General features: G+C 36.0%; 1 protein-coding gene across 1 annotated transcript in view; it reads right to left on the bottom strand.

Moving 5' to 3' along the window:
• The window catches only part of Gfral (GDNF family receptor alpha like), a 59,901-nt gene that overhangs the window by 21,835 nt on the left and 10,654 nt on the right, over positions 1-27,412 (bottom strand). The window contains 3 exon segments of the mRNA XM_087195940.1: positions 13,867-14,117; positions 18,478-18,808; positions 26,840-27,247. Coding sequence (XP_087052066.1) covers positions 13,867-14,117; positions 18,478-18,808; positions 26,840-27,247 — 990 coding nt within the window.

The following is a 27,412-nucleotide window of genomic DNA, read 5'->3' as shown; positions in this document are numbered from 1 at the left end:
ATCAGAATATTAGCCAACAAAGGTAGATATGATGCCTCTAAGTCAAATCTTCAGAGAGAGAAGAAGCTGGGTCTCTTTCTCTGCAATCTGATTTTAAATTACCCAAATTAAAACAGATTCCCTGTCCACAGATCCTGCAAAAGTAAGTCAAGGGACACATTTATTTAGCCTCACTTTACATACTACAGTGTAATATAGTGTACTATCCATGCAGTAGGGCCTGGTCAGTGTGGCAGATAATAGCCTACTGATGGGATTTTCAGATGGCAGAAGGCAACCTCATACTTTCAGTGTGCCTTAGGTGGAAATTATTGTGTTTCTTGCTTTAAAAGTATACGAGTTTATAGATTTAAACATATAAGTCACAGAAGTATAGAAACATGCCCTATTGTTATGGGATGCATTATAAAAATATTTAAAATATGGAAATTAAAGCAATAAAATGCAATCTAACAATAAACAATAGAGAAAACCATTTTACTCCAAATCTCAATTTGGATATTTGAAAGAATGAGTATTTTTACAAAAGTTAAGAAAGAAATGATACAAGATTGCTTCAAATTTCAGTGCACTCTTTTAAGGGAAACTGTTTTGCCATTATTCTTGGTCTTTCCGGGAGGAGCTGCCCTACATACAGTAGGTGGTGTGAAGGTTTACTGAAAACAGTCCTGGAGCACAATCTCAGTCACAGAACCAGAGAAAATTGAGCACATTTAATATCAGAGACCATCTATTTCTGTGAGACCATTACCAGAATTTAATCCATGCAAAATCTGATGTTTATGGAGAGGGTAACTGACCTTCCTTATACCACCTGGTGGGGTTAAGAATTAAACTCATTTCCCAGGCTCCTTCTTCATGATGCAATCAATTGCTTCTCAGGGAACACTTTTTTCAGATTCTTTTGTCATATGAATATACATTTTCTGGGAAGTATAATATTTGTAATCTATTAACAACTATAAATATCACACAAGAAAAGTGCATTGTAGTGGTTAAAATCATAGCTTCCAGTGCAAAAAACAAAAACAAAAACAAAACCCCCAAAAACACATTCCTTGTTTAAATTCTGACTCTATTTGTCTTCTGTTAGATTTGGACAAGTTACTATCTTTTAAGTGCACCAGTTTCTTTCTTTTTTTTTTTTTTTGGTACCAGGGATCGAACTCGGGTCCTTGAACTTGTGCAGCAGGCAGCCAAACCACTGAGCTAATCCCCGGCCCCCCAGTTTCTTTTGGAATAAAGAATACCTACTTCAAGTGTGAAAATTAAATTAATTAAAGTGTACTAAAGGGCTGGAATAATGTCTTATATATAGTTAGCATTCAATTTATTAGATCCATGAGAAAACAAATTCCAAGTCAGTTTGCATTCATAGCCAGCATGTAATTTTAGAGGGGAGCATCTATCTTTAGATGTTTACTAATCCTTCCTCTGAAGGATGTTCCATCTTATGAAGCTTCAGTTTTTTCCATGCTAGTATTTTACAATGTTGAGATAAAGTTCCAAGGATGTCCATGAACATTTTCATTGTAGTCATTTAAATGGTGGAATTATTTTCAAGCATTTGTCTGTATCATCGATATTAATGCAATGCTTTAAAAATCTGATTTGGGCCCTTAATCATTCACTCTTTCTTCAGTTTCTTTATGACAGGTTATTGTGTGCTTGAAAAATCATTGCATTCCATCAAAAGTAGTGTTGACTGCAATGCTCAATGCCCAGGTAAAACTATAGGCTCCACCTATCTGTTCTAGACTGGTGCCTTGCACTATAATTTTGTATCCACCATCAGAGAGGGTGGAGAAGTCCAGTAGTCGGTTCAATTGTCTGACTCTCTCATTGCTAGCCTTCAGAGCTCAGGAAATCTAGAATGAACCTAAGAGCCTGTGAGTTTTCTCTCTGTAGAGTTCTGCTGAAGATTTCAGTTGCTGGAACCAAATATCTTCTACTAAAGTTGTGAAAGTTACTATGGAACATATGACTTACTCAAATACACTCCGGCTGTACTTGAGATATTTAAGCAGGAAAGCTTACCAAGCTGATGGGGGCACGTCATCTCCAAGCCTGATTTCATTGACTGTGGAGCACACATTCAGCAGTACTGTACTTTCTTAATATTTTATGTTGTACACTGAAATGAGACCAATGACGCTGGGCCCATGGTTTCTGATTCTTGACTTTTATCACATCGGTGGTTATCAATGTGGATGGTAAAATTATGGAGCCCATCAGAATTTTTCCAGTGATCCACATCTTCATTTTCTTGTTTATAGCATGATGATGTTGATATTTATGCATGCAGGATATTGTAACAGCTTCTTGGTACTTCATAAAAACAAGCATTACCTCACTATTCTTTAAAGCAATGCCTTCTTGCTATTGAGTTGGAAGTGCTTTATTGTTCAAGATCAGTAGAAGGTTATGGGAACTTTTGTCTGGCAGACTTGGTAAGAAGTTCTAAAAGATTTTAAGGGTCATGATACTAGGAATGGTATAAGAAAGCAATGCTGAATCTCCCCCTATGGAGGTACATAGTGCACACTTGATAATTCAGACCCTAGAGGATTTTTCTGGAAAGAATCAAGTAGTACTCTAAACTAGAGTTTATTAAAGTGCGGTCACTGGGCTGACAGTGCCAATACACTTGAGAACTTGCTAGAAATGCAAATATCCAAATTCCATTCTAGGTCTAATGAATCGGACACTCTAGGGGTGGAGCCCAGTGATATGCCATTAACAAGCACTCTGAGTGAGCTCAGTGTGTCTAAAGTTTGAGATCCATGGCTTTAAACTAACTTAAAAGCTCAAGCGTTTTAGTCAACTGTAAGGACATCTGCTTGAATACTTTCCAGACACTAATATGTTCAGTGTCCATGAAAAATAGATTACTAGATTGTCATAATGCATTGTCATTCATTTTGTTTATGTTTCAGTAGCAATCAGGTTATTATATGTATCACATAAAATATTATTTTTTTTTCTTAAATGGTTCCTAGGAGATAATTTACCTAAGTCACTGCTAAACCAGTTGGGATCACTGAATTGATAGCTTCTCTCCTCTGGGATGAAAATGCAAAAGTCAAACCTGCTGAAGGGGAATCTTCATTTTATCTAGAAACCTTGTGATTCTTTTGCATAGTGAAGTAGATGGTTGGTTAGCCGTAATTGTCCACCTCCAGTAAAATCATTCTGATATAACACTATTTAAGTGACTTATCCTGAGAAAATATGACACCTTAGAACTTCCAGAAGTTTTCTTCCCACATCTTTGACTGCATAATGATTATGCAAAGTCTATTGGTTCCTGTGATTTTCCAAATTCCTCAAAATCTACAGGAGGAGTTATTAATTACTGGGCTTTAACTGTTACAGACATTTTGTGTGAATTAACCACTACAATCTTTGTGCTAACATTGAGGGTTAGGGGTGATCATTATAATCTCCCCTTCAGATGTTAGTGCTATATCACCCCCAAGGCCATGCTCTCTAGAAGGAATGCTAACTTCTGAACAGGACATTTGACTATTAGAGGCATTGTTCATCAGAGTCTTTCACCAAAATTCCAGAGTTGGCCTAAGAAATAATGGGAGTGAAAGAAGGGGCTGTGTTTATATTTTGGGTTTGAAAGTTAATAAGGTTAAATACGCTGATTTATCCTTGAGGAACAAACCCAAAGAGTTATCCAAAATCTTAAGTCGATAACTTAAAGAGCATAAAAGCTAAAAGCTACAGAATTTACCATCAAGTTCTACATTAAGCGGTAACCAAATTCATTTTAAATAAATGGTTTGTTTGTTTTTATTATTCTTTTTATTGCTAACTTTAAATACACATGCCTATTCTTTCAAGGATTCAAAAGAGTTTGCAAATAATGAACAACAAGATCCTAAAGGAATAATCACTGATTTCTAAAAGGAAAAATATACATTTATAAGTGACTGTCTATGAAATTGATGGCCTACAAATTCACCATGGAGCCACTTTAATCCAGACAATACAAAATACTGGACTGTTTAGAGACTATATTATAAATATGAATGCAGAGTAGAGAAATTCTGTTAAATGTTTCCTACAAAACCAGGAGGCTTTCCTAGCACCTGGACTGAATTTGAAGGAAACTAGACTTGAATTAGAGTTTTGTGTCGAAACCAAGAAAAAGTCAGTGGTTTTGGCTAGATGAAGTGATTTATTTAAAGCCAAAACTTAACATAAAAGCTCCTGGAATACTAACATATGAATTGGCTGTAAGAGAAGGCCTTATGTGTGTTTGTGTATATGCATACATGTAACAAAGAGAAAGAAATAGGGAGAGAAGAGGAGAGAGCAATTTTTGTGATAGAAATGACTTTCAAAGTTCACCTAGCTCCCTGTTTTATTTATAGACAATAGCCCACCCTTTTCAAACAGCCAGCGTTCTCATGACAATAAATACTAAGACACAAATTTTAGAAAGTATGAGAGTGTATTATTTTCACTTTTTAAATTGTTTGCTAAAAGTAAATATAAAATTTTATGTAGTTTAGAAAAATCTAAAACTATGTATTATGCACCTTCATACATATATGGGTGTGTTTAAAAGATTTCCTACAGACACACTCACTCATGGAATGTTGTTCTATATCCAGACCTTCCCTAGTAATTGAAAGATGAAACATAAGCCAAGATGAATCAGCCAAATAAAACATCTGTCCATTGAATGCAGACCAATAAGATGAATAAAATAGCCTTGATAACATTTTGTTATCTAAGATGGAACATTGATAGACAGATGAATAAATAGTGCTAAAAATAAGAAATTAAAGGTAGAAGCAGTTACTCATCAAGAAATCTTTTCTTAAAACTATACATACTCTTAGGCATTTTAAAATTGATATTTCAAGAAAGCAACTGGTTTTATAAATCTTTTGGGGACAATCTTGTCATCTTTATATTAGCCTATACAGCAAGCATTCCATAGGACCTTCAGGGGATGTGAACATTTAAGAGCAAAAATAAATTAGGGTCCATTGCTTATTTACAGAGTAGATATACTCAAAGATTAACTATAAAGTAATATCTACTATTAACTTCTGAAAGTAGATCTATGAAGAGAAGTGTTGGAAAATAAAAGAAACGTAAAATGTTTTTACAAAAGTGAGCAGCAGCAGCCTGGTCTTGTTAATTCCTGATTCATTTGCCCAAATATTCGAACTGAAAATTCCAGTTTAAGTGGAAACATAAAGGATTGAGGATTTTAATAGGAAAACTGCATTATTAGGAGAGTTCTACTAAGGGAAAGAAAAACAATGGTCTTCAAGGACAGTGCTGCCCCAGAAATATGGTAGACATTGGTTCCTTCCTTCACTCACTCATGCTTTCACTGCTACTTATCCAGGGGTGTGTGGCTAATGGGGATCAATGTTGTTTTGGGGAACTTGGGTAAAGTAGGCCACCTTGAGAGCTGCATTAGTCCTATTGGTCTTGCTTTTCTCAGTGCAGACATTTCTCATTCCCTGAGAGGTGTGAATGAAAACAGGCTCTGGGACCTATGGCCGGTGACTGGATTCTTCCCATAAGTGATTTGGAGAAGTGGTTCCCAAATTTGGCTAAAATCAGGATCAACTGGCTATTTTTTTAAATAACACAGTTCTGAGTCTCACATTTGAGTGACTGATTTAGGATGATTGAGGTTAGAGCTAAATAACTCTATCTTAAACCCTCTAGTTATTTCTGATGATTGTACAGATCTGATAACCAAAACTTCAATGTCTGTTAGTACTTCTCTATAGTTTGGGGTTGTCTTTGTGAATATCGAGTCTTTTATTTATAATGGAAAAAGTGTTCTCAGTAGAGGTGGGGAAAATGTTAGCACTAGTGAATGCTTCATAGAAACTCTACACACATGAACAGTCTTCATAAAGCATCAAAGCAACAACAAAAAGAAAAGGGAAACTATGCCAGAAAGAAGAAACACAAGATAAAAGAGTGACTCCCAAATTTCTCTAACTTTCAAGTCCCATCCTAACTCTTCCCTACATGATTAAGTTTCACGTAAGTGAGAAATTATTTCTTGGGCCAGTCTACTAATATTAGCTACACGATCAGGTGTAGTAGCTAGAGCTGGCTTACTCTAGGTAAAAGTTGGCACCTTTAAGTGGTGATGCTACTGTGCAGTCCTGAAATATACAGGATTTTGTAGCAGTCAGATGGAAGCTGCAAAGACAGAGAACATTTTTTTTATAATGGCAAATCATTTGGTATAAGTTGAAAGGGAGATGTAGTAACTCTTCAATCTGAAGTACTAGGTGAGGTGGTTGAAAGTATCAGAGTGATAGTTGGTTACTCCAGACTACATCATGTGGGGATTTACAATAAAACCATGAATTCACCTAGAAACTAAACTGCTTGGTTTGTCAACCTGATGAGTGGGAAAAATAAGGCCTCTCTAATATTAAACAAGCTGACTGCTTCTAGGTCTCAAATAGTAAGAGATGAGATTGAATAGTATTTCCCGTTATAAAAGGCTCAGTATTTCTATGTAAAACCAATTGACTCAGCTATATAGTAAAGACCAGCGTGAGAGTGTGCTTTTCATTCCAGCCTATTGTTTATGTTATCGTAAATTTTTAAATGAGTAAGTAAGAGTTGGAGGAGAAGGGCAAGGAACTAAGGCAGACTTGGGAAATAAATCAAGAAAATGGTTTTTTATTGTGGATACTGGCACACGAAACTTACTAAAAGAAAATAGATTAGAAATCTAACAGGTGCTTAAGAGATTATATTCCCAAAGAAACTACTAGTCTGCTTCCAAAGAAATCTGTGGTTGCTAAACTTTAAAATAACTCTCAGTAGATCCCTCAGACTAGAAGAACAGAATGTGGCCTGTGAGGGCCCTGTATCTCCCAAGGAGGGCATACTTCCTCAAACCTCCTTCAGATCTGGCCATGGAGAAAAGTGGCCTAGGAAAAACCTTCCAGAGGAAAGAGTCTTTTGTTGTTGTTGACATTTTGTTCTGTATTTTGTTTATTTTATTTTTTGCACTGTATAACTGAGCCATATCCTCAGGTAGGACTGACTCACAGTTGTGATCCCCCTGCTTCAGCCTCTGGGAGTGCTGGGTTGTAGTTGTGCACCACCACTACGGGGTAGAAGGTGGATCTCAATGGATACCTGATTCAGAGTCAACTTAAGGGAACTGACACCCTCAGAGAGATTTCCCAGTGTCTATCCAGGAAGATCTCATTATTGTGTGTTAGGGCTCTGCCGTTTTTCCTTATTTTAAACGGGAGTTTTTATTGAGGTTATGCTGTCCCTGATAATATGTATACTGTGTATGTATACTCTGTGTGTGTGTGTGTGTGTGTGTGTGTGTGTGTGTGTGTGTTTTGGGTGGATGGCATTGATTACTCCTTGTATTTCATAGACTGTCTGTTTACTTCAAGGCACCACATCATCTAGATTATATATCACATTGCATCTTGACATTTGAGAGGTGGCAGTGATTGAATGAAAATTTGGGAAAATTGGAATGTCTTTCTTGGGAAAGGGGTATTTTCCCTGCATGAACACATAAATGAAGTGATATTTGCTAAAAAGAAGAGTAAATTGTGGCACAGAATAGCTTGCTGATCAATAACCACAGTTGCTTTTCCTTCTGATCCAAAGCTAGACTGTATCTCACAGGTTGTGTGATGTACACTGCTGCCACCACTGAATCATAAAATACTCTACTGTGACTGCAGCATGTCTCAGGCTCTTTTCCTGAAGTCTCTGCTGAATGAGAGGCTCATGTGGGAAAGAGGTTTGTGCTCTGCACAACCATTTCTAAAGCGGATTGGATTTTATGTTACCAAGCAATAAACTGGGACTCTGTAAAGCCCCGAGCTTCTAGAAATTGTTTATTATATCTTCTAGCACAATATTAAAGTTTACAGGAAGATGTCGAATAGTTGAACAGATGATTGGGGCCTGAAGTTCAGTAAAGACCTTTTCCCTGAGTATTGTAAATTAGTATAGAGATAATGACATTGACATCAAGGATGAAGTCTTATTAGGGAAGAATATAGAGCCGCTTTAGTAGAGAGTCTATAACTGTATTAAGTGGCCAGTTGCATAAGTCTATGAGGTAGATGTAGAAAAAACATGCAGAGAGATTAGTGGAATAAAAGCAGAGAGAGAGAGAGAGAGAGAGAGAGAGAGAGAGAGAGAGAGAGAGATTTAATTGTTCTTGAAGTTACCTTAAAATCCTAATAAGATGGAAACCTCCAGAACCCCTGAAATTGACATGGTCTATGACCTATGGGAAAGCTGCTTTTATGAGCGGATCTTCAGGACATGGTCAGGCTCAGTGGGTGGAACAATGTGTAAGAGAGAAAGGAATCGAAACATCCAGCACAGGGAACTCTTCTGGAAAATTCAGCTACAAAGGGGAAGAGAGATATGATGATAATTAGTAAATTAGATTATTATCTGTTTTTTCCTTCCCATTTGAGTAAAGATCCCCAAGAGGGCTTAGGAAAGAATACTATTTCTGGTGGTATAATAAATTTAGTACGTTGATGAATCATTCTATCATAAGAAAATAACAAAAAAATTCTGGACAAATTTCAAATAAGATCTTCAAATGTAGAAAAAAATATTTAGTGACATTCAATTCTCATTCATTGCCTAAAGTGACTAGTATTCTCTGAATAGAACTTCCTTATTCTGATAAAAGGTTAGAAAAAAGGATCTGATGTTGAGGGCCTCTTAAACAACTTCAAAGATCTAAAACTAAAAGTGCTAAAAATTACTGTTCTTCATTGATTTACTTATAAATCAATTAATAAGTTATAAATTTTCCTTGGTAACTATGGAGAGCATCCCCTTGGGGAGGGTGACTGACTATTCGGGGAGTGTTAAATAAGGTAAATAAGTGCCCTTACAGAGCCCATGTGGCACCCAGAAGGTCATGGCCTGACACACCAGATCATCGGTTTGCCATAAGAGCATCTCTGGGAGGAGTGTGCAGCTGCCTCCTCACATCCACTCAAGGGACTGAAGTAAGTGGCAGTGGGGCCATTTAGTGGTATTAAAGAAGCAGGATGTTTAAGCAGAAAATATGAATAGGTAGGAGAAATGTAATATTTCAAGCAAGCCACTAAAAAATTCTGTTTTTATACTAAAAATCAAATGAAAAACACAGATTTTTCTAAGAATGTCATTAGAACAAACTTTTTTTTTTCAGTTTCTACCAAGTTTTAAAATGCAGACATTTTTGAATAGGATGTTTAATTCTACTGATTGAAATCAGGTCTATTGAAATGCCAGCAGAACCACTGCATAATGACAGGCACTGTGCAGCTCTGTAACAAACAGCTGCATACACCTTACATGCCCGCAAACCAGGAGATTGGTCACCTGTTATGGTCTGGCTATTCTACAGGATGGTGATGGGAAATCTTTTAGAGAGAAGTGCCCAACTGCAACTCAAAAAACCTAGTTATTTCTTGCAAAGTGCCAACACTGCAATTCAACCTGAATACCATATTTTTAGTTTAGAAAAAACAATTTATACATCAAAATCTTTTGTCTTAATAGAAAAACAAATAACATGTGTGCCATAGGTTCACCACTACTGCTATAGGATATTATGCAGCATTTTTATTTTAAATAAACCACAATAAACGTGCAAATTTGGAAATGGGTTCACCATTTAATTTTAAATTTTAAAAGTAAGCTGTAAAATAATATGTGTAGTTTCATTACATTAAAGTGTGTGTGTGTGTGTGTGTGTGTGTGTGTGTGTAATGCATCAAGGCGAGGGAGGCATATATTTGATTCAAGTTATTTATGTGCTGCAAGTGAAGAAAAATTTCAAAAGAATATACAGCAATTGTTTTAACATTAGCTATCTCAAGAATAGGATTGCAAGTACACATTTTTATTTCCGTGGGCTTTACATTTGTTTAAGCTTACATTATATTTAAATTGCTATGCTTTCTATTCCCTTAGAATTAATGAGGAATACATATTCTTCTTTTTTAAAATTCTCCAAAGAGAACTGAGTCTTTAGGTGTGAACAGGTATTGTCACCATGCCTATTTTTGGTGATTATTGCTTATATAAGAAAAAGATAGCTTTGAACATAGCAAAGAGAGGACATTCTGGGAAGCTGAGGCACACTTTCTCCACTAAATCAATACAAAAGGAGAAACACAACAATGGATATCATTGTTTGCAGATGATACAATACTCTACATAGAAGAACCCAAAATCTCTACCAAAAGACTGCTAGATTTAAAAACCAAATTCAGCATAGCTGGATACAAAGTCAACACTCAAAAATCAATAGCATTCCTGTACACAAATAACAAACACACTGAGAGAAGAATTAGAGAAACAACCCCTTTCACAATAGCATCCAAAAAATGAAATATCTAGGAATCAATCTATTGGAGGAAGTAAAAGAACTCTACATTGAAAACAACATTACTCTGAAAAAAGACATCAAAGAGGATATCAGAAAATGCAAAGATATCCCTTGTTTTAGGGTAAGAAGAAGCAATATAGTGAAAATGGCCATACTTCCAAAATTGTTATACTGCTTTCATGCAATTCCAATCAAAATTCCAACAGCATAATCCTTTCCATTTCTATGACCCTCTCTTTCCTAGCCAATTTCTCTCTCTTCTATCAGAGACCCTGAGGCCTGTCGGAACTCCTGCTCAGTGCTACAACACAAGGTTAAAAGAAAATCGCAAAGACAGAATTAAAGAGACAGAAAAACTGGAGCCAGGATGACTAATGTTCATGCAGCAAGGCTGAACAAGCAAAGGCCCTGAGCACCCAGATCCATTGATATTTATTGGTGACATCATAGTTAGATTGAGGTAAAGGGGCTACATGAAGGGACTATGAGAAGTTGCTATGGATATGTTAGTGATGCAGGCAAGGCTTGTAAAGGAAGAGACAAAGCATTCTTGAATTGGGCACAGAACAGACAAAATATAGGGTTGTAGTTAGCAAATAATCTTGTCCTTCTAGTTAAGAAGGTTTTAATTGTGGGAACAGAATTTGGGTAAGTCACTGACCTCAGCACATAGGCTTTGGCCTGAGATGCTTCTCAAAACAAGCGATTTATGGAGTTAAATTTTTACAGCCTGCACTGCTCACAGTCTGCTTTGGGAATATTAAAAAAGAGTGGTCCCCCACACTCTTCCATGGCTTTTATCTCTCTATCAGCCTGTTTACTCACTGCTACAAAATATAACAGATGAGCGAGACTGTTGTGAATGTGATCAGCAGGAAAATCAAGATTAGTGGCACACTGCCTCTGTTAAAGTCTAGTCCTTCTCACAGATGAGATGAAGTTCTGTGTGATTCCAGAGCTTAGTTCTAAGCATCCGATGGACAGGGCTTTGGAGTATCCTGGAAAGATGCAACACAAGCTCGTTTTGCTTACAATTTCACAAGCCAAAGAATTCAATGGGCTCCAAGTAAAAGTAGGCCCGAAAGGTTCATGATGTCCTGCACCTAAGCATAGAGCCCTGGGCAAACCAATCTACCTCCCAACTTCCACAGGTGTAAGGCCAAGAAGTCAATAGTATGAGATCATGTAATTGTTCAGATTAAATGAGAAAATATGACAACGTGTAAGGACTCAACTTCTAGTTGCTCTATAAACACTTATAATTATTATGAGACTCTGAAAAGGATACATCAATGTAGATTATTTCCAGATAAATTTATGCTGCAAGTGAGTTTTTTTTTTAATTTCATGTAGCCACACATTTGTAAGTCATAGAATGAATTCAGTGGTAATTTATTGAAAAAGAAGGATGATGATAATAAAATAAAATGATAATGATTTCTAAAGAAACATCCACTGCTAACAAAAAGCTGAAGTAGAATATATTTCTTACTGTGTCCTGAGGTCAGGGGATTTTGAGAAATGCCATTTCTAAACTAAACAGATGGGACAAACTGAAAAAAGTTTCCAAACTGGCCACTTAGTTCTACTTAGACCTGTTGCTTTTCAGTGAAGTGGGAAGAAGGTAAAGAGTATTGGATATATACTGTAACAGTTCTTCTTGAAAATGGAAGAAATAGCTGGGCTGATGTGAGAAGTTCAGGTGATGGTTAGAAACACAGTTATTTCAAAAACTGTGTTTGTGATACTTCTGTGTATTTGAGACAGAGGGTAAAGTTTAAACCTAGGGCATGGTTTTTCATTCAAGACTTTTGCTATTAATTCAAGTACCAAGAACTTTGACTGAGGCCTTTAAGGACCTCTTAATTCTATAACCCTATCACTTGAAATATATGTAGCATCAATAAATAATATTTAAGCAGAAAATTTTATAAAGTTTAGTCAAATAAGTCCAGTGAACAAAGATGAAATAGTCTTGAAATTTTAATTCTAAAACATTAATATAGTACTTTAATGTTTATGGATTCTAAAACTCCATTGCTATTGCCTCTTCCTGAACATATTTTGCTCAATTAATGTCATAGTAGCCAAACATGAAAAAGAAATACAATAATGTACCTGTATATAAGTATAGACATATATATGTCTGTATATGGAAAGATAGGAATGTATAGATATATGCCTATTATGTATCTCTATATAATTATAGACATATATATGTCTGTATATAGATAGGAATATATATGTGTATGTCTGTATCTATCCAACGTTTTTCATAAATACAAAGACAACTTGTCATAAAATATTAACTATCAATTATTTCCTCCTGGAAACAGTACCTGCAAGTTTGTCCTACAACTAGGGGCCCAGAGGCCTAGAGAGGTATTAGAACATGAATATTTGCATGGATTAACTTTAAAGATGGATAATAGAGCAGTTTGACTTAGTACCTGATCATATCCCTAGATGGCATAGAAAATCCCTCTTGACATGTGCTCACTTTCAGCATCTGGACAAATTATTTATATTTCTAAACCTCAATTTTCTTATCTCTAAATTAGACTGAAGAATAATTTCAAAAAACATGTTTTCCATATTATCACTAGAGGCTGAATAGCAAGAGGGCATGTTAAAGACCAAGGGGAGAAAATGCTAAATGGAAAGATAAAAATGTTTTACATAGGTTTGGATAGCGCTAATCAGTAGACTGTTACATTAATGACCCCAGATGAGTCTCACCTTGAGTAAATGCATCTTCATGTAGTCCCTTTCTCCAGTGGCAATGAGGTCGTCCATGTGACTTGTTTTGTTTAATGGAATGTTCACAGTGAGACGGTTGGCAGACACTTGATAAATACCTGCACATTAGGACTTAGCCACTGGTAATTCTGCTGCACCATATCAGAGTTTTAGATGATACTGCTGAAGAGGACACCTGGAGGAGAACCATGCCAGGCCAGCCACTGACCATTACTAAATGCTACCATTGACCATTCAGCCTCAGTAGAGCCACCAGATTACATTAGCTACGTGAGGAATACTAGACCAAACTCAGAGGAACCCACCATTTGATCCAAGCTGGTGTACAGAATTGTGATCAAATAAATGGTTGTTGTTTTGGAGTGGTTTGATTCTTATCAGTGGATATCTGATATATTCAATTATCTGAGAGGTTAAACCTTTTCTGTTGTTGATGTCAAATTCAATAAATTATAACTAGGAGTGACCTATCATATAAATTTTTAAAAGGTACCACCTCCTGATACATGAGTAAAATAGCAAATGCTCAGAATACAATCAGAAAATAGATTTTAAAATGGAATAGCAATTGCAAATTGTCTTTGTGAATACATTTTCTTTGCTGGATTATCACTTCATACAGTATAGTCAAAAACATGATTGATGCATGATGGATGGATGGATAGATAGATATATAGTGGTACATAGATGATAGATTTTACTGAAGAACTTACTGAAACATGATTTTCTATGGAGTATTTGCTGGAAAATCTTGCACAAAGATTCTTCACTTTGTGTAGTGGCCCTACAGGTGCATTGGCCTTGAAGGACAGTCCCAAGGATACCAAGATAAGCGGCAATGCAGTCCTCATTTCCTGAGCAGGTAACATCCTGTTTGCTTAACATCCTAATGCAGGTCTCATCTTCATGACACTTTTCAGTCACATGGGGCCAGCATTTGGACTGAAATGTCCTGTAACGCCTCCTAGAAACAGAGTAAAGAAATGAGCAATGGAATTCGCTTTTGAATAATGTTTCACATTAATAGATCATGCTCCCTCACCTAATGAGACACTGAAAGAAAACAAAATATTTCTGGATGCCAAGACATAGTTGAACATTATTTTGGACATTTAAACCTCCCAGTAGGATTTGTGGAAGAAACAGTAAAGGAAGCTTGTGAATTACTGTGCTTTGTGATGAAAGACGGAAGCTAAGTGGAGGATTCCCTGGATGCATTTTCCCTCATTACTAACTTTATTTAAATGGGTGATGATTTGCAGTACGAACTACTTGAGAGATTTAGGAGCAAGGTTTTTTAAGCCTAATGTGGTTTCATGGCTAGAATTTGGCCACGGTCTCACACCAAGTGATTTCAAATAAGCACTTGAGCTTCCCAGCCAGTTTTCCTACAGACATGGAGGTGTTGTGCTCTTTTTCCACACTTCTAAGCAGACTAATTAGAATTCACAAAATGCTTTGAGGCTCTCTGACAGCAAGAGCTAATGTAAAGCAAAACATTACAGGTTTATTTTATGGCCAGGCTAATCCATTGGAACTGCATCCACCATAATTTTCCTGACTATGTATTTATTTCTCTCTGGAATAGCTCTGAATAAAAGTCTGGATAATGTACAATGATTTCATTTTTTAAACTTTCACAGAACAACAATATTCTTCTCAATGGAACTAATGATATTTATCACCTAAAATTGCTTTCTTCCTTTTGTGAACGGGTCACCATTATGTGGGCGTGAAACTCTCTGAGTACATGACATACATGAGCTTCTTTGTTCACACATTGTTTATTCTGCTAAAAAAAAATAAAAGCCACGTAGTTTTCATTAGTCTTGTGTTTGAATTGCTTCAATTATGAGATTTTTAATATAATGCAGAAAATTAATTATGTGTATTAAAATTCATAATTAAGAAAACTACAAATTTCATGAACATATGATTCTGAGAGCAGAGGGAAAACTATGTGCCTTAAGTGATTTAAGATAAGGTGTCAAAGATATATAAGTTTTGAAAGTATTGTCATCTAGGAAACTTAAAAAATAAGCCCACACCTACATGTAATTTAGTCTTTTTAAAACTTGTTTTGCTAAATTTAAGTTGCATAATTTACCTGTTTACAGAGTTATTTCATTTGGAAAACAAATAGTGAAATTTTATAAATAAAATGGATTAAAGAATATTTAATTTAAAATACTACAGTAGACTAAATACCTAAAACATTTGAAATTAAAATTTGTAATTTGGTTTGAATAGTTTTGATGATAGTATTTTCATTATCCTTATTTTTTCATATTCTTGTTTAAAAGACTCATCCCTGAAAAGAAATAGAGTATTTTGTTTGTATTTTTTCTAATATTTTCCAGCTACTTTGTAAACAGTTTAAAAAATGTGGTTTGTATAAATTCTGCTCATGAAATATACTATACTTGCCTTTATGACCTAATGTAGAGACACACATTTTGTAAGTGTACCATATACCTCTTACAGTAAATAAGTATATTATAGAGATTTGCTTTGAAAAAATAGACTATTTCCTAAATAAACACTTCTTTCACTATGTTTAAGGGTTGCACATATGAAAATATGTCTTATAGTTTTCTATAAATTCCTAGAATTTTATAATTGGCAAAATATAATCTCATCTCCCAAGGGATATTTGTATACAACAAAATTAATTAGAAATGGTTTTCATATTGTCTCCTTTGCTATTTTCAAAAACTGAAGGAGTTCCAAGCCCATCCAAATCTGATGTGGAAAAAGGACAGAAATAATGTTTTAAAACCCAGCACTCTGCTTTGCCATCTACAGAATTTTTTGTTTTTTTTTTTCCAAAAGGGAGTGATAAAAGATTTTCTATTTAGAGCCTTTTTTTCAATCTGAATTGCATTAACAATAATTTAATATAAATACTTTAAATCTGCCTAAGGCAAAATTTGCTTAGGAAAATTAGATGATTTGTCTCTTCATATTGAGTATTAATATTGTATAATATTTCTATCACCTCTATAAATTATTCATTAAGGGACAATTTGCACATACTGAAGGGAAATTGAAGACACACAGTCCTTATTCTCTGAAGTACATTAAGAAAGACAAAAATTATATAAGAATATATTTTTATATGTACATTAAAATAATTTTTTTCAAAAATGGAAGGAAACGATATGGTATCTTTTGAGGGCCCATCTCATTCTGCTCCAAACACTTTGAAGAACTCCTCAAACCTGAGAGTGCTTATTGAGAAAAATCACCTACTCTGCACCAGACCATCTGGGGTGTGGATTCCAAGGGGAGGCTGTGTGCTTCAGAACAGATCCCATGGCTTCTGGAGGAGCAAGGGAGCTTGTGCTAGCTTCTGTCATTAAGATGTGTCATTCAATATGGAAGCTCACCCATAACGTTCTGAGGAGTGTGAGCAAATGACTCAGGGTAACGAGGTGAGCTTGCATATCTCAGGCCCTGCCATGGAATCAACAAAGCCAGCAGCCGTCTATGGAAACTTGTGGGATTTTTAACAGGGATTGTTTTCTAAAAATCCTGCCCCCTTGACTGTGACTGGTTAGGTTTTATTGATAGTGTAGATAAATGAGAGATAGACTCTAGGTAGATAGATACATAGGTATTAATAGTCTATTTGAGAAAAATAATGGAATCTAACAATTTGGTTCCCAAACAGAAATGTTTGGCAAGATACTGTTTTTGTTTGCGAATTCTGCATTGAATGATGAACATGACCATGGCCATCTTTCCAGAATCGTGCAATGAATTAAGTTTGTGAACCAAGGTACCCCTGTATAAGTAAAACAGTCCCTAGTAGAAGGCACTTGAAAAACAGAGTGAATAATTACTGAAAAAACAAAGCAAAAGACGAATCCAAAATTATAAAATTTAATGTTGATTGTTTTTGACTCAGTTAATCAATAGTCTTGTTCTTTCCTGTATCTTGTTACTACTGTACAAGGGGTCCATGAAACGAATTTCTGACCATTAGAAAGAAAAATTCATCTTGAATATATTTTTAAAATATGCTAATAAAGTTTCCAGTAAGGAAAAGACAGAGCCAAAGAGTATTGGACTAAATTGATGGTCCAATTGACAATTGACTAATTGATAGTTGCTTGTTTAGATGCAGTTTAGTCTCAGGTAGCGGCCAGTGTCCAGGTTTTAATAAGTGTGCCATATCATTCATCACTCTTCTCAGACCCCTCAAAGGGGCCAAAATAAGAGAATAAGGTCTACGTGTTTTTGTTCCACCTGCATAATACATTTCAGAGGCTGCGAATTACCTCTCCATTTTACTTGGAGTAAAAGCTGAAAATCTTCTGTTGTCTCTCGAGGCCCTGGTCATCTAGGCCTGCCTAACGGCACCCAGTTTGATCTCTGCCTCATCTCTTTTGCCCTGCTCCTTGTACACTCCATACTCAGTGTTTTTATTTAACACAACACACACATTTCCTTCCTAGCACTGGCTGGCCAGTTTGCTTGATGTTTCTCCTCTCACGTGTTTACTCAGAGAGACCCTTTCTTTTAGCTCTTCAGCTATGACAAAGTGCTTCAGACCAGGACCACTCCATTCAGACCAGGACCACCACACTTCTTTTAGGTTATTCACAACCCTCTTCCTCTTGCTCTTTCTCTCGTTGCCTTATAATGATATATATTTTCCTTATTTGTTAAGTATTTATCTCCTCCCACTAAAGTGTAAAATGCACAGGACAGGCATTTTTGTATCTTGTTCACTAAAGTCTAGAGTGGTAATAGATGCTTCATAAGTATATTTTTGAAGGGACAAATAACATGACTGACATAATAATCTAGGTGTGCCACAGAGCCAAGCAGAAGGGGCACATTTCTGACCTCAAGGCGTACATGTATGATAGACATGTCCAAAATGTGTCAAAATGTGCCTTCCCTTTCAGGATCTCCAGCCTGAGACAGAAAAGATTTATTTTGAAGCTTGAAGAGTCATCTTACCAAACTTCTGTGATGGGTACAGCCTTACATACAAGAAATAAATAAGAAGGCTGAAATACAAACCCAGACTATTAACTCACTAGTTCAAAAGGAATAATTGCAGTGGCGCTATTTCATGGCTACCAAACCTCAACATGTTTACATTCTTCATTCTCAAAACCTACTCTGCATTTGAATTTCAAAAAATGATGCTAGATATGTAGCACAGATTCAAACATATTAATTGTCTGGGCTTACATCACAGAAGATGATGGTGGGAACTTTAGCTAATGTAACCAGATCAGGCGTGAGGACTGGACTGTAACAAATAAGGTGCTGAAATTAGAGAGTAAGGTATGTGTGCTGTGACTCACCTGCATAATTCATCATTTCGGCAGCTGTGAATCACATTGAGGCAAGTGGGGGGTGGATCTATGCTCAGGGCACATGGCTTGCTGTGGAGAGCCTCTCTGGACTGCTGACAAGGTATATCAGCTTGAGCACAGTCACAAAGCGCCAACATCTGGGCAACATTAAAAGGCGTATTTTGATAGAAGGACCGTGTGGCTGTTTGGCAGTGTTTCAGGTCACACAGATTTCCATTTGCTGAGCATGCTTTAAGGTAAGGGGCCAGAAGCGCGTTACAGGCCACATCCCCTACACATGCCTCGGTCACTTCCAAACAGGACGGAATCCCTTTGAGTCCTGAAAGCAACGATATCCACAAAGCTGTACAAACAGAAACTGTAAGACACTGTGGGAAGCTGTGAAAGAACTGCAGCAAGGTATTGATATGCTATTTGGGGCAAACATTGCTCTTTTAGAGTAGGTATGAATTTACTGATGCCTGAGGAGCAGGCTATTTGAATCCTCTTTCATCTGTACTGAATGCACATTGTGATTTGGAGGGATGGGAAGTGAATAGGTCAAACCTGAGCTTTGAGGAAAGCAAGGTGCCAGTCCATTCCTCAAATATAAACAGTAAGTCTTCAGAAATCGCATTTGAATTCCACAGCTTAGAATAAGTTCACTGGCTCGAGTGAGTGTCATTTTTGTTCTGCTGTACATTACTTTGGGGGGAAGTAGAAATCTTTAAAAAAGACTCCACATAGTTATTTAGCATATAGAGTTGTCCACATTCTGGAAAGTCCAGACATACAGATATGTGGATACGCCACTGCCACACATATTCACATAAGCGTTCCCAAATAATTTAAGTTATATTATCAAAGTACCCATGAAATTTACTCAAGATCTAGAATTGGGTTTCAAGTGTAAAATGTTTCTCAGCACATTCATGACTAGATGATAGGTGTCCAAAGCAGTTGCTTTTAGACATCATCAATGAAAGAAATGTAAAAATTTGGTTGTATTCTGTAATATCGGAACTGTTAAGCTATGTAATTTATTTTGTTTGGCATATCTGTAAGAAGCCTGGTAATTACATTTAAATTGTGTGGTCTAGTTTTTTAAAAACTGCAGAACAAAATAATAAATAAAATTACCATGATGGGAAGGAGTAGTTAGGTTCCATTTTAACTTACTATCCTCTTTGATGTTCTCTAGAAGGAAAACAAAGAAACTATTTATTATTGGATGATTTTCTAAAATTCCTAGAATTTATGAATGAATAATCAAGCAAAAACACAAACAAGCTCATATAACACTTATTTAAACCTTGATATTCAAAATTAGTGAAGTAAAGATGCAGATAAATAAACTTCTGTAATATCATTCAAGTGAGTTAAAGAGACCTGCTTTGAGGATTCAGTTACTTGAAGATTTAAACAAATGCTGATGATTAGGTCATGTGCACTGAAGTAAACAAAAACTGGCTGGGGAAAAAGAAGAGAAAAATATTGTCTGAAATAAAGAAAGAAAAGTCCTATACAACTATAGTCTTAACTGGATAAAAGTACCATTTAAAGACTATTTCCACCTCACAGTATCTTATTCTCCAAGAGGTTTTAGGAATTACAATTAGGAAATTGGAAAATCTCAGAAAGAAGTGAACTCAGTGGCCATATAATTCTAAAATCTTTCATTCGAAGAACAATGTACCAAGTGATGTATGAATGATGCAATTTGCAACTTTGCCACTGAGCATCCCACAGCCTGGTTGAGAAGACACATTAACCAAACCCAAATAAAATATAAAGAACACTAATGGATGTATGCATAATGTGGTAATTCACAATAATTCATAATTCACAACTCAAGACTTCAAATTCACTGTTTCTTCTGCCTAAATAGAATGACCAGGATTTCATTTTAAAATAAAAGTTACATTTTTGCCACTGATATTAAAATGTTAACTTGTGTTATGGCATAAATGTCCCTTTGTGACTCAGTGTGGCCCCATATGTGCTGACTGTCCATATACTTGCTTGCCAGGCCTCTGCTCATGTTTGATTGTACAATCACAGGAAAATTCATCCCATCCTCAAGTGTATCACAACCTTTTCAGACTTCTTGTACTGTCCCAGATGTTTTTACTGTTGTTTTTCATTTTTCTGTTGATTAAATCACCACCCAAGAGCACTATTTCTTCTTAGTCCACCCTCCTGTCTCTCCGAGGAAGAGCTGATCTTCTTACATCTGTGTTAACTATCCCAAATGAAATCAAATACCAATAAGCATATCTCAGTGAGTTATACAGCTTTCTTTGGAAATAAGAATTCCAGGCTATACATTCTATTGTGCATTAGTAGCTCTGCATGGAGACTTATTGTTAAGGCTGTGCCATTGATTAAAAGAGTCAAGAAAATACCCCATGTCCAAATTCAGATGTTGAATCCCTTACCTCCAATGTCACTGTGCTTGACGAGGATGCCTCAAAGGCAGTAAATAGGATTCAATTCAGTATTAAGACTGGAACCCCATCAGACAGATTTAATCTCCTTATAAGGAAACACACCAGAGTGCATTTGCTCTCTTCCTCCCTCATGGCTCTCCCAGCACACAACAAGGGCAGGTTACGTGAGGGCAGAGCAAGAAGGTGACTGTTTATTTTCAAGCCAGGGAGAGTGGAGTCCTCCTCAGAAACACATCCTGTTTGACCCTGATGTGGGACTTCAAGCCTCCAGAACTGTGAGAAAATAAAATCCTGTTTTTTAAACCACGTAGCCTATGGTAACTTGTTATGGTAGCCTGAGTAGAGTAATTAACTTATGATATGAGAAATTATTGCCCAAACAGCAAAACAGTTACTTTTAGTGTGAGAAAATAAATTTTTGATGGTATCCTATTTTTTATGCTATGATTATATATTACAATCAATTTTTCCACACTCAAGGCCAATTTCATATGGTATTCGTATATATGTGTTATATAATTGAGGGTGTGTGTACACACACACACACACACACACACACACACACTTTGGGGAAAGTCCATTTACAAGGGCATTTTAAACAGTAGCTTAAATGCTGAAGATGAGTAAAATTTCACTCTTCTTTTTTTCGCAGCCCAATATTAGAATTTATCGAGAACCTGAACACTGGTCCCCTCCATCACATTTCTGCTGTTATAGTAGAAGTCTCCACACTGGGCTTCCATCTCGGGCCTTTGTTTCTCCCTGTGAATTTTCAGCATGAAAGCCAACATTAGCTCATCAAAGATGAAACCCAGACCTGACTCTCTCCAGACTGAAGTCTTTCAGGGGAGTTTACGGTATCATTGAAAGGGAGAGCCAAGGTTTTGAAATAACCTACACAGCACTGTATAATCTTGCCCTCTCCTACATTCAGACTTCCCTTCCTACACCTCTCTCGCTTGCTCTCTCATCTCTAGCTGCAGCTGCAGTGTCTGTTGTTTCTCCAACCTCCAGACAGATTCACAACTCAAGACTTCAAATTCACTGTTTTTTCTGCCTAAAGTAATCCAGATATCCATCTGGCTCGTTCTTGTCTTTTTACATTTTTACTAAATGTTAATTTCTTCAGAATACTTTTCTGGCTATTTTATTAAAATTATAAATCATCCATCCAGACATTTTTTCTCTGTGTTTTACTTTTCTTCTTAGCACTCATTGCTACTTTAGGTACACACATTTTAAAGATATTTCTCCAGTCATTTTTCTGTGGTCCCTATACAAATGTTGTGATATACCATTAAGATCCTTGTTTGCTAATTTCTCTCCCAGTGAGATTGTTTTTGGTATACAGGAACATTATTGATTTTTGAGTGTTGACTTTGTATCCTGCTACACTACCAAATTTGGTTATTAATGATAGGTTATTAATTCTAGGAGTCTATGGTAGAGTTTTTAGGGTCTTCTACATTGTCATCAACAAAGAATGATAATTTAACTTCTTCCTGTCCTATCCTTATTTCTTTTATTTCATTCTTTTATTTAATTGCTCTAGCTAATGTTTCCAGAACTATAACAGGAGTGGTGATAGTGGTCATTCTTGCCTTATCTTGATTTTAGAGTGAAAGCTTTCAGTTTTTGACCATTAAGTATGACATTGGCTGTTGGTTTGTCATAGATGGCTTTCATCAGGTTGAGATAAAGGCCATCTGTTCCAATTTTCTTTAGGGTTTTATCATGAATGGATGATGGACTTTGTCAAATGCTTTGCGTCTACTGAGATGAGGTTTTTGTCACATGGTTTCTGTCCTGGGTTCTGTTAATGTGGTGTATTACTCACTGATTTGTGTATGTTGAACCATATCTGCATCCCTACAATAATTCCTACTTGATCATGGTGTATAATCTTTGGATGATTGCTGCATTCTGTTCACCATTATCTTACTGAGGATTTTTGCCTCTATGTTCATTTAAAGAGATTGGCCTGTAGCTCTCTTTATTGGTTGGGTCCTTTTCTGGTTTTGGTGTCAGGGTAATATTTGCATCCAGGAATGACTTTGGGATTATTGTTTCCCTTCCGATTTCATTAAAGAGTTTGAGGAGTATAGGCATTAGATCTTCTCTAAAGTGCCCGTAGAATTTGGGAGTGAATCCATCAGGATATGGCTTTAATTAGTTGCTACATTTTATTACCTCTTCAATTCATGGACTGATATTGTATTATTCAGAATTTGTATATCTTCTTGCTTCAGTTTTGGCAATTCATATGTGTCTAGAAATCTATCTATTTTTTCTGAATTTTCCATTTTATTAGAGTACAGATTCTCTGCAGAATCCCTTGTGATTTCACAATTTTAATTTCTAATTGCATGGATTTGAGTCTTTTCTTTCCTCATTTAATAAGGTTAGTTTAGGGTTTGTCTATTTTATTTAATCTTTCAGAGAACCAACTCTTTAATTCACTGATTTTTTGTATTGATTTTTTAGTCTCAATTCCATTAATTTCTGTTCTGATCTTTATAATTTCCTTGTTCATACTATCTAGCATCAAGAAAAATGAAATACTTAGGAACTAACTTAACCAAATAAGTAAGACCCTTCTACATGGAAAACTATAGTACTCTGAAAAGGGAGATTAATGCCAGGGATTTAGCTCAGTGTTTCTGGCATCTGCCTTGCAAGCACAAGGACCTGAGGTTGATCCCCAGTACTATATATATATATATATATATCACTGAAAAAGGAGAACAAAGAGGATATCAGAAAATGTAAAGATATACCATTTCTGGATAAGCAGAACTAATATGGCGAAAATGGCCATACTTCTAAAACTGTTATGCAGATTTCATACAATCCTAATCAAAATACAATTAGCATTCTTCTCAGACCTAGAAAAAATAATCCTAAAGTTTATATGGAATCAGAAGAGACCTAGAATAGCAAAAGCGATTCTGGGCAATAAGGCAAAGCAGGGGACATCACAATCCCAGACTGAAAGTTATACTGAAAAGCTACAGTGATAAAAACAGCATGGTATTAGGAAAGAAAGAGAGAGAGAGAGACAGACAGACAGAGACAGTTGGGGATCAATGGAACAGAACAGAAGATGCAAAAAGAACTCCAAGGACATTTAGCTACCTTATCTTTGACAAAGGGGCAAACACCTCTGTTGGAAGAAACATAGCCTCTTTCACAAATCATGAGAAAACTGGCTTTTCACTTGCTGAAGACTGAAACTAGAGCCCTATCTCTCATGATGCACTAAACTAAAATCAAAATGGACCAACATTCTAAATATTAAAACAGAAATGCTTAGACTGCTAAAAAACAGAATAGGTAAAACTCTTGAAAACATAGTTATGGACAAAGACTTTATGAAGAAAGCCCTGATTGCACAGGAAATATTACAAAGAATTAACAAATTGGATCACATCAAATTAAAAAGCTTCTGCACTACACAGAAAACCATCAAGGGAAGAAACAACCTTTAGAATGGGAAAAATATTTGTCAGTGACTCCTCAGAGAACTAATATTTAGCATATATAAAGAACTCAAAAAATTAGTCCCCCAATTTAAAGACCCAGTCCAAAAATGGGCATCTGAAATGAACAGACACTTCTTAGATGAAGTACAAATGTGAGTAAATATATTTTTAAAATGTTCAACTTCACTGGCCATTCAAGAAATGCAAATTGAAACAACAGGGAGATTTCATCACATTCCAGGAAGAATGGTTGTCAACAAGAAATCAACCAATAACAAGTCCTGGTGATGCTGGGGGAGGGGGGGCGGGGAAGGAGAAGGAATGTAAATTGGTAAGAGTGTAAATTGTAAATTGGTAGGAGTGTAAACTGGTGAGAGTAAAAACTGGTACAACCACTGTGGGAATCAGTATGGAGATTCCTCAAAAAAGTAAAATTAGAGGTTCCTTTTGACCCAAATATTCTCCTTTTAGGTAGCTTCTGGAAAGAGTTAAAGTCATCATACCACAATGATACATGCATACTCACATTTACAGAAGTGCAACATATAATAACCAGAGCTTAGAAACAGCCCATACCATCAACAGATGAAAAGGATAAAAAAAATGTGGTCTTTATGTACCATGGAATACTGCACTATGATAAAGATGAACTTGAGACATTTTTAGGTAAATGAATGCACCTAGAGACCATAATCCTAAGTGAAATAAATCAAACACAAAAGGTTAAATATTTCATTGTTTCTCTTGTGTGAGAAAGCCAAAATACAAATAAGGGGCAAAATTGAGAATCAATATTGCAAGTAGGAAGAACTTGTTCACATGGGAGGGGAAACAAGAGATGTGGGAGCGGGAGAAAGAAGGGAGGGAAAAGGATTTACAGGGAAACAAAATAATTGATGGAAAAAATGGAAATGGAGCTTCTGTAAATGGGGGAAGAGTTGGAGGGAAAGGAGAAGAAACAGGTAAAAAAATAATTGAAATGTGTTATGCACAAGTATAAATCTTCCATGATGAATGTCTTCATTATATACTGCAAATATATACTAATTTTTTAAAAAGTAAAAAAATATGAGTGAATCTAGAAATATATTACACTTCATCACAGTTCCATTTAAAGATGTTCTTTTATTTCACAGTGATGAAAAAGAATTTTAAGATATGGTAAATTAATATTTTATTTTCTTCTCTTGTTGCTCTTTAATGTTTAAGAAATGTATGTTAGATGGAGCAGAATTATCAGTGCTTTATTACAATATATATAGATATATTTGTAATTGAATTTTAGACACAATTGAGCTGATTTTGCCAACAAAGATACCTACACGGAAGAATGCCCCCCAGTAAGATTTTGATGGCTCACAGATGTGCTGCAATGCTGATTCACTGGGGCCTCCTGTGGTTGTGTTCATTTACATTAGTAGGGTCTACAAATATTTCTTCTTTGTATGCCAAGAAATTAAAACAGTTAGGAAATACTTCTTTGTGTCATAAGGGTAACTCATTATATTGACTCTAAATATCTTCTTTTGAATAATAAAATATTCTTTAAAAAAAAAAACCATGCTTGTGATTTAGGCAACAGGTTACAAACTTTCCCAGGAACAGCTCCTATCCACTACTGCTCCATATAAGGGGTGAATGGTGCAGCTCCCTTACCCCATAGAAGGTAAATCTGAAAGGTCATCCAGGTCTAAAGCATACTGAGGAAATTGTTAAATTTTCTGTACCAACTACAGTGGACCCTTGACTTACAAACTCAATCAGTTCCTGAGGGATGGTTGTAACTAAGTCAATACAGCTGAAATCTGGATGTTTACCTGGGTACACAATATATGTAACAAGAGACAGATGAATCTTCCATTAACCTAATTAACCCAAGTTATCTGAATGCCAGGCTGGTTCTAACTTGAGGGTCCACTGTATACTGCATTTTAATTTCTCTTTCTATCTAATCCTGTGTCCCTTTTGTAGATTTTGTTCCCGAGTGCCCACCTGAGTAGTTTCATTTACTGCTTTATTCTATAACTTTACACCTGGCCTGGAACATGGTAGGTGCTTAAAATCAACCAATCAGACCATATTTTATCTATTTGTTCACATTTTAAAATTCTCCAAACATAATAAGCTCCTTCAATGAAGGACTAATTATTTCTAAATTGTACTACATAGAAGGTAGGACATCGTACATGTTCCACAAGTGTTTGTTCAATGAGTTAATGAATGAATGAATGAATGAAATTAACATTATGCCAAACTCTTAAGACAGGTTTTCTTTTTCTTCATAATCCCTTTTGGACATATTTATGGTAGAAAATATTTTATTTTAGTCATCTAGAATTAACAGGCACGGAAATCACTGAGTTAAAATCAGAAATTAAATGTTCACAGTTCATTTCTGTGATTATACTCAGTGCTCCTAAGTGCATCATGAATACCAACCTGAAACAATGTCCTGACTGAACCCACCTCTGTAGTCTTCGCTGAAGCTGGGAACACTATTCGTTTGAGCATTCTGTATACAAACGTCGTCAAACAAATTTTTCCAAGTTTGGTTGCAGTCTATATTGGCAGGATCATAGCACTGGCAGTTCCACAAAACCAATTCTTTCAAGCTTTCTCTTAGTGCTGCACAGAGCTGTCTTCCACCAAGGGTCTTGCATTCTTCTGCCTTTCTGTCACAGGTTTTCTTAAAATTGTTGTGTAACAGAGCACAGTATTTAGGCTCCTGGAAGACTCATGCTGCTGTGGCACAGTCGCTCTGTTCCTCAACCATGAGTGAAGCCTCTTTCTCACGGGATCATTGTGTGATATTCGGCTGTGAAGGCAAACCTGAGTACAGTGCCGATTCTTATACACATAAAGTCAGAGAATAACATTAATTTCATTCATGACTCAGATTTATTTTACTTAAGATTATTGTCTCAAGATGCATCCATTTTCCTACAAATGACTCAAATCTATCCTTTTTTATGGCAGAGTAGTACTCCATAGCATATAAATACTACATTTTCT

Source organism: Heterocephalus glaber, unplaced genomic scaffold (assembly GCF_053883595.1).
Source record: "Heterocephalus glaber isolate CG9 unplaced genomic scaffold, H.glaber_assembly_v1.0 deba00001610, whole genome shotgun sequence".
Lineage (NCBI taxonomy): Eukaryota > Metazoa > Chordata > Mammalia > Rodentia > Bathyergidae > Heterocephalus > Heterocephalus glaber.
The sequence above is the reverse complement of the archived record's forward strand: the minus strand, read 5'-3'. Positions and strand labels throughout refer to the sequence as shown.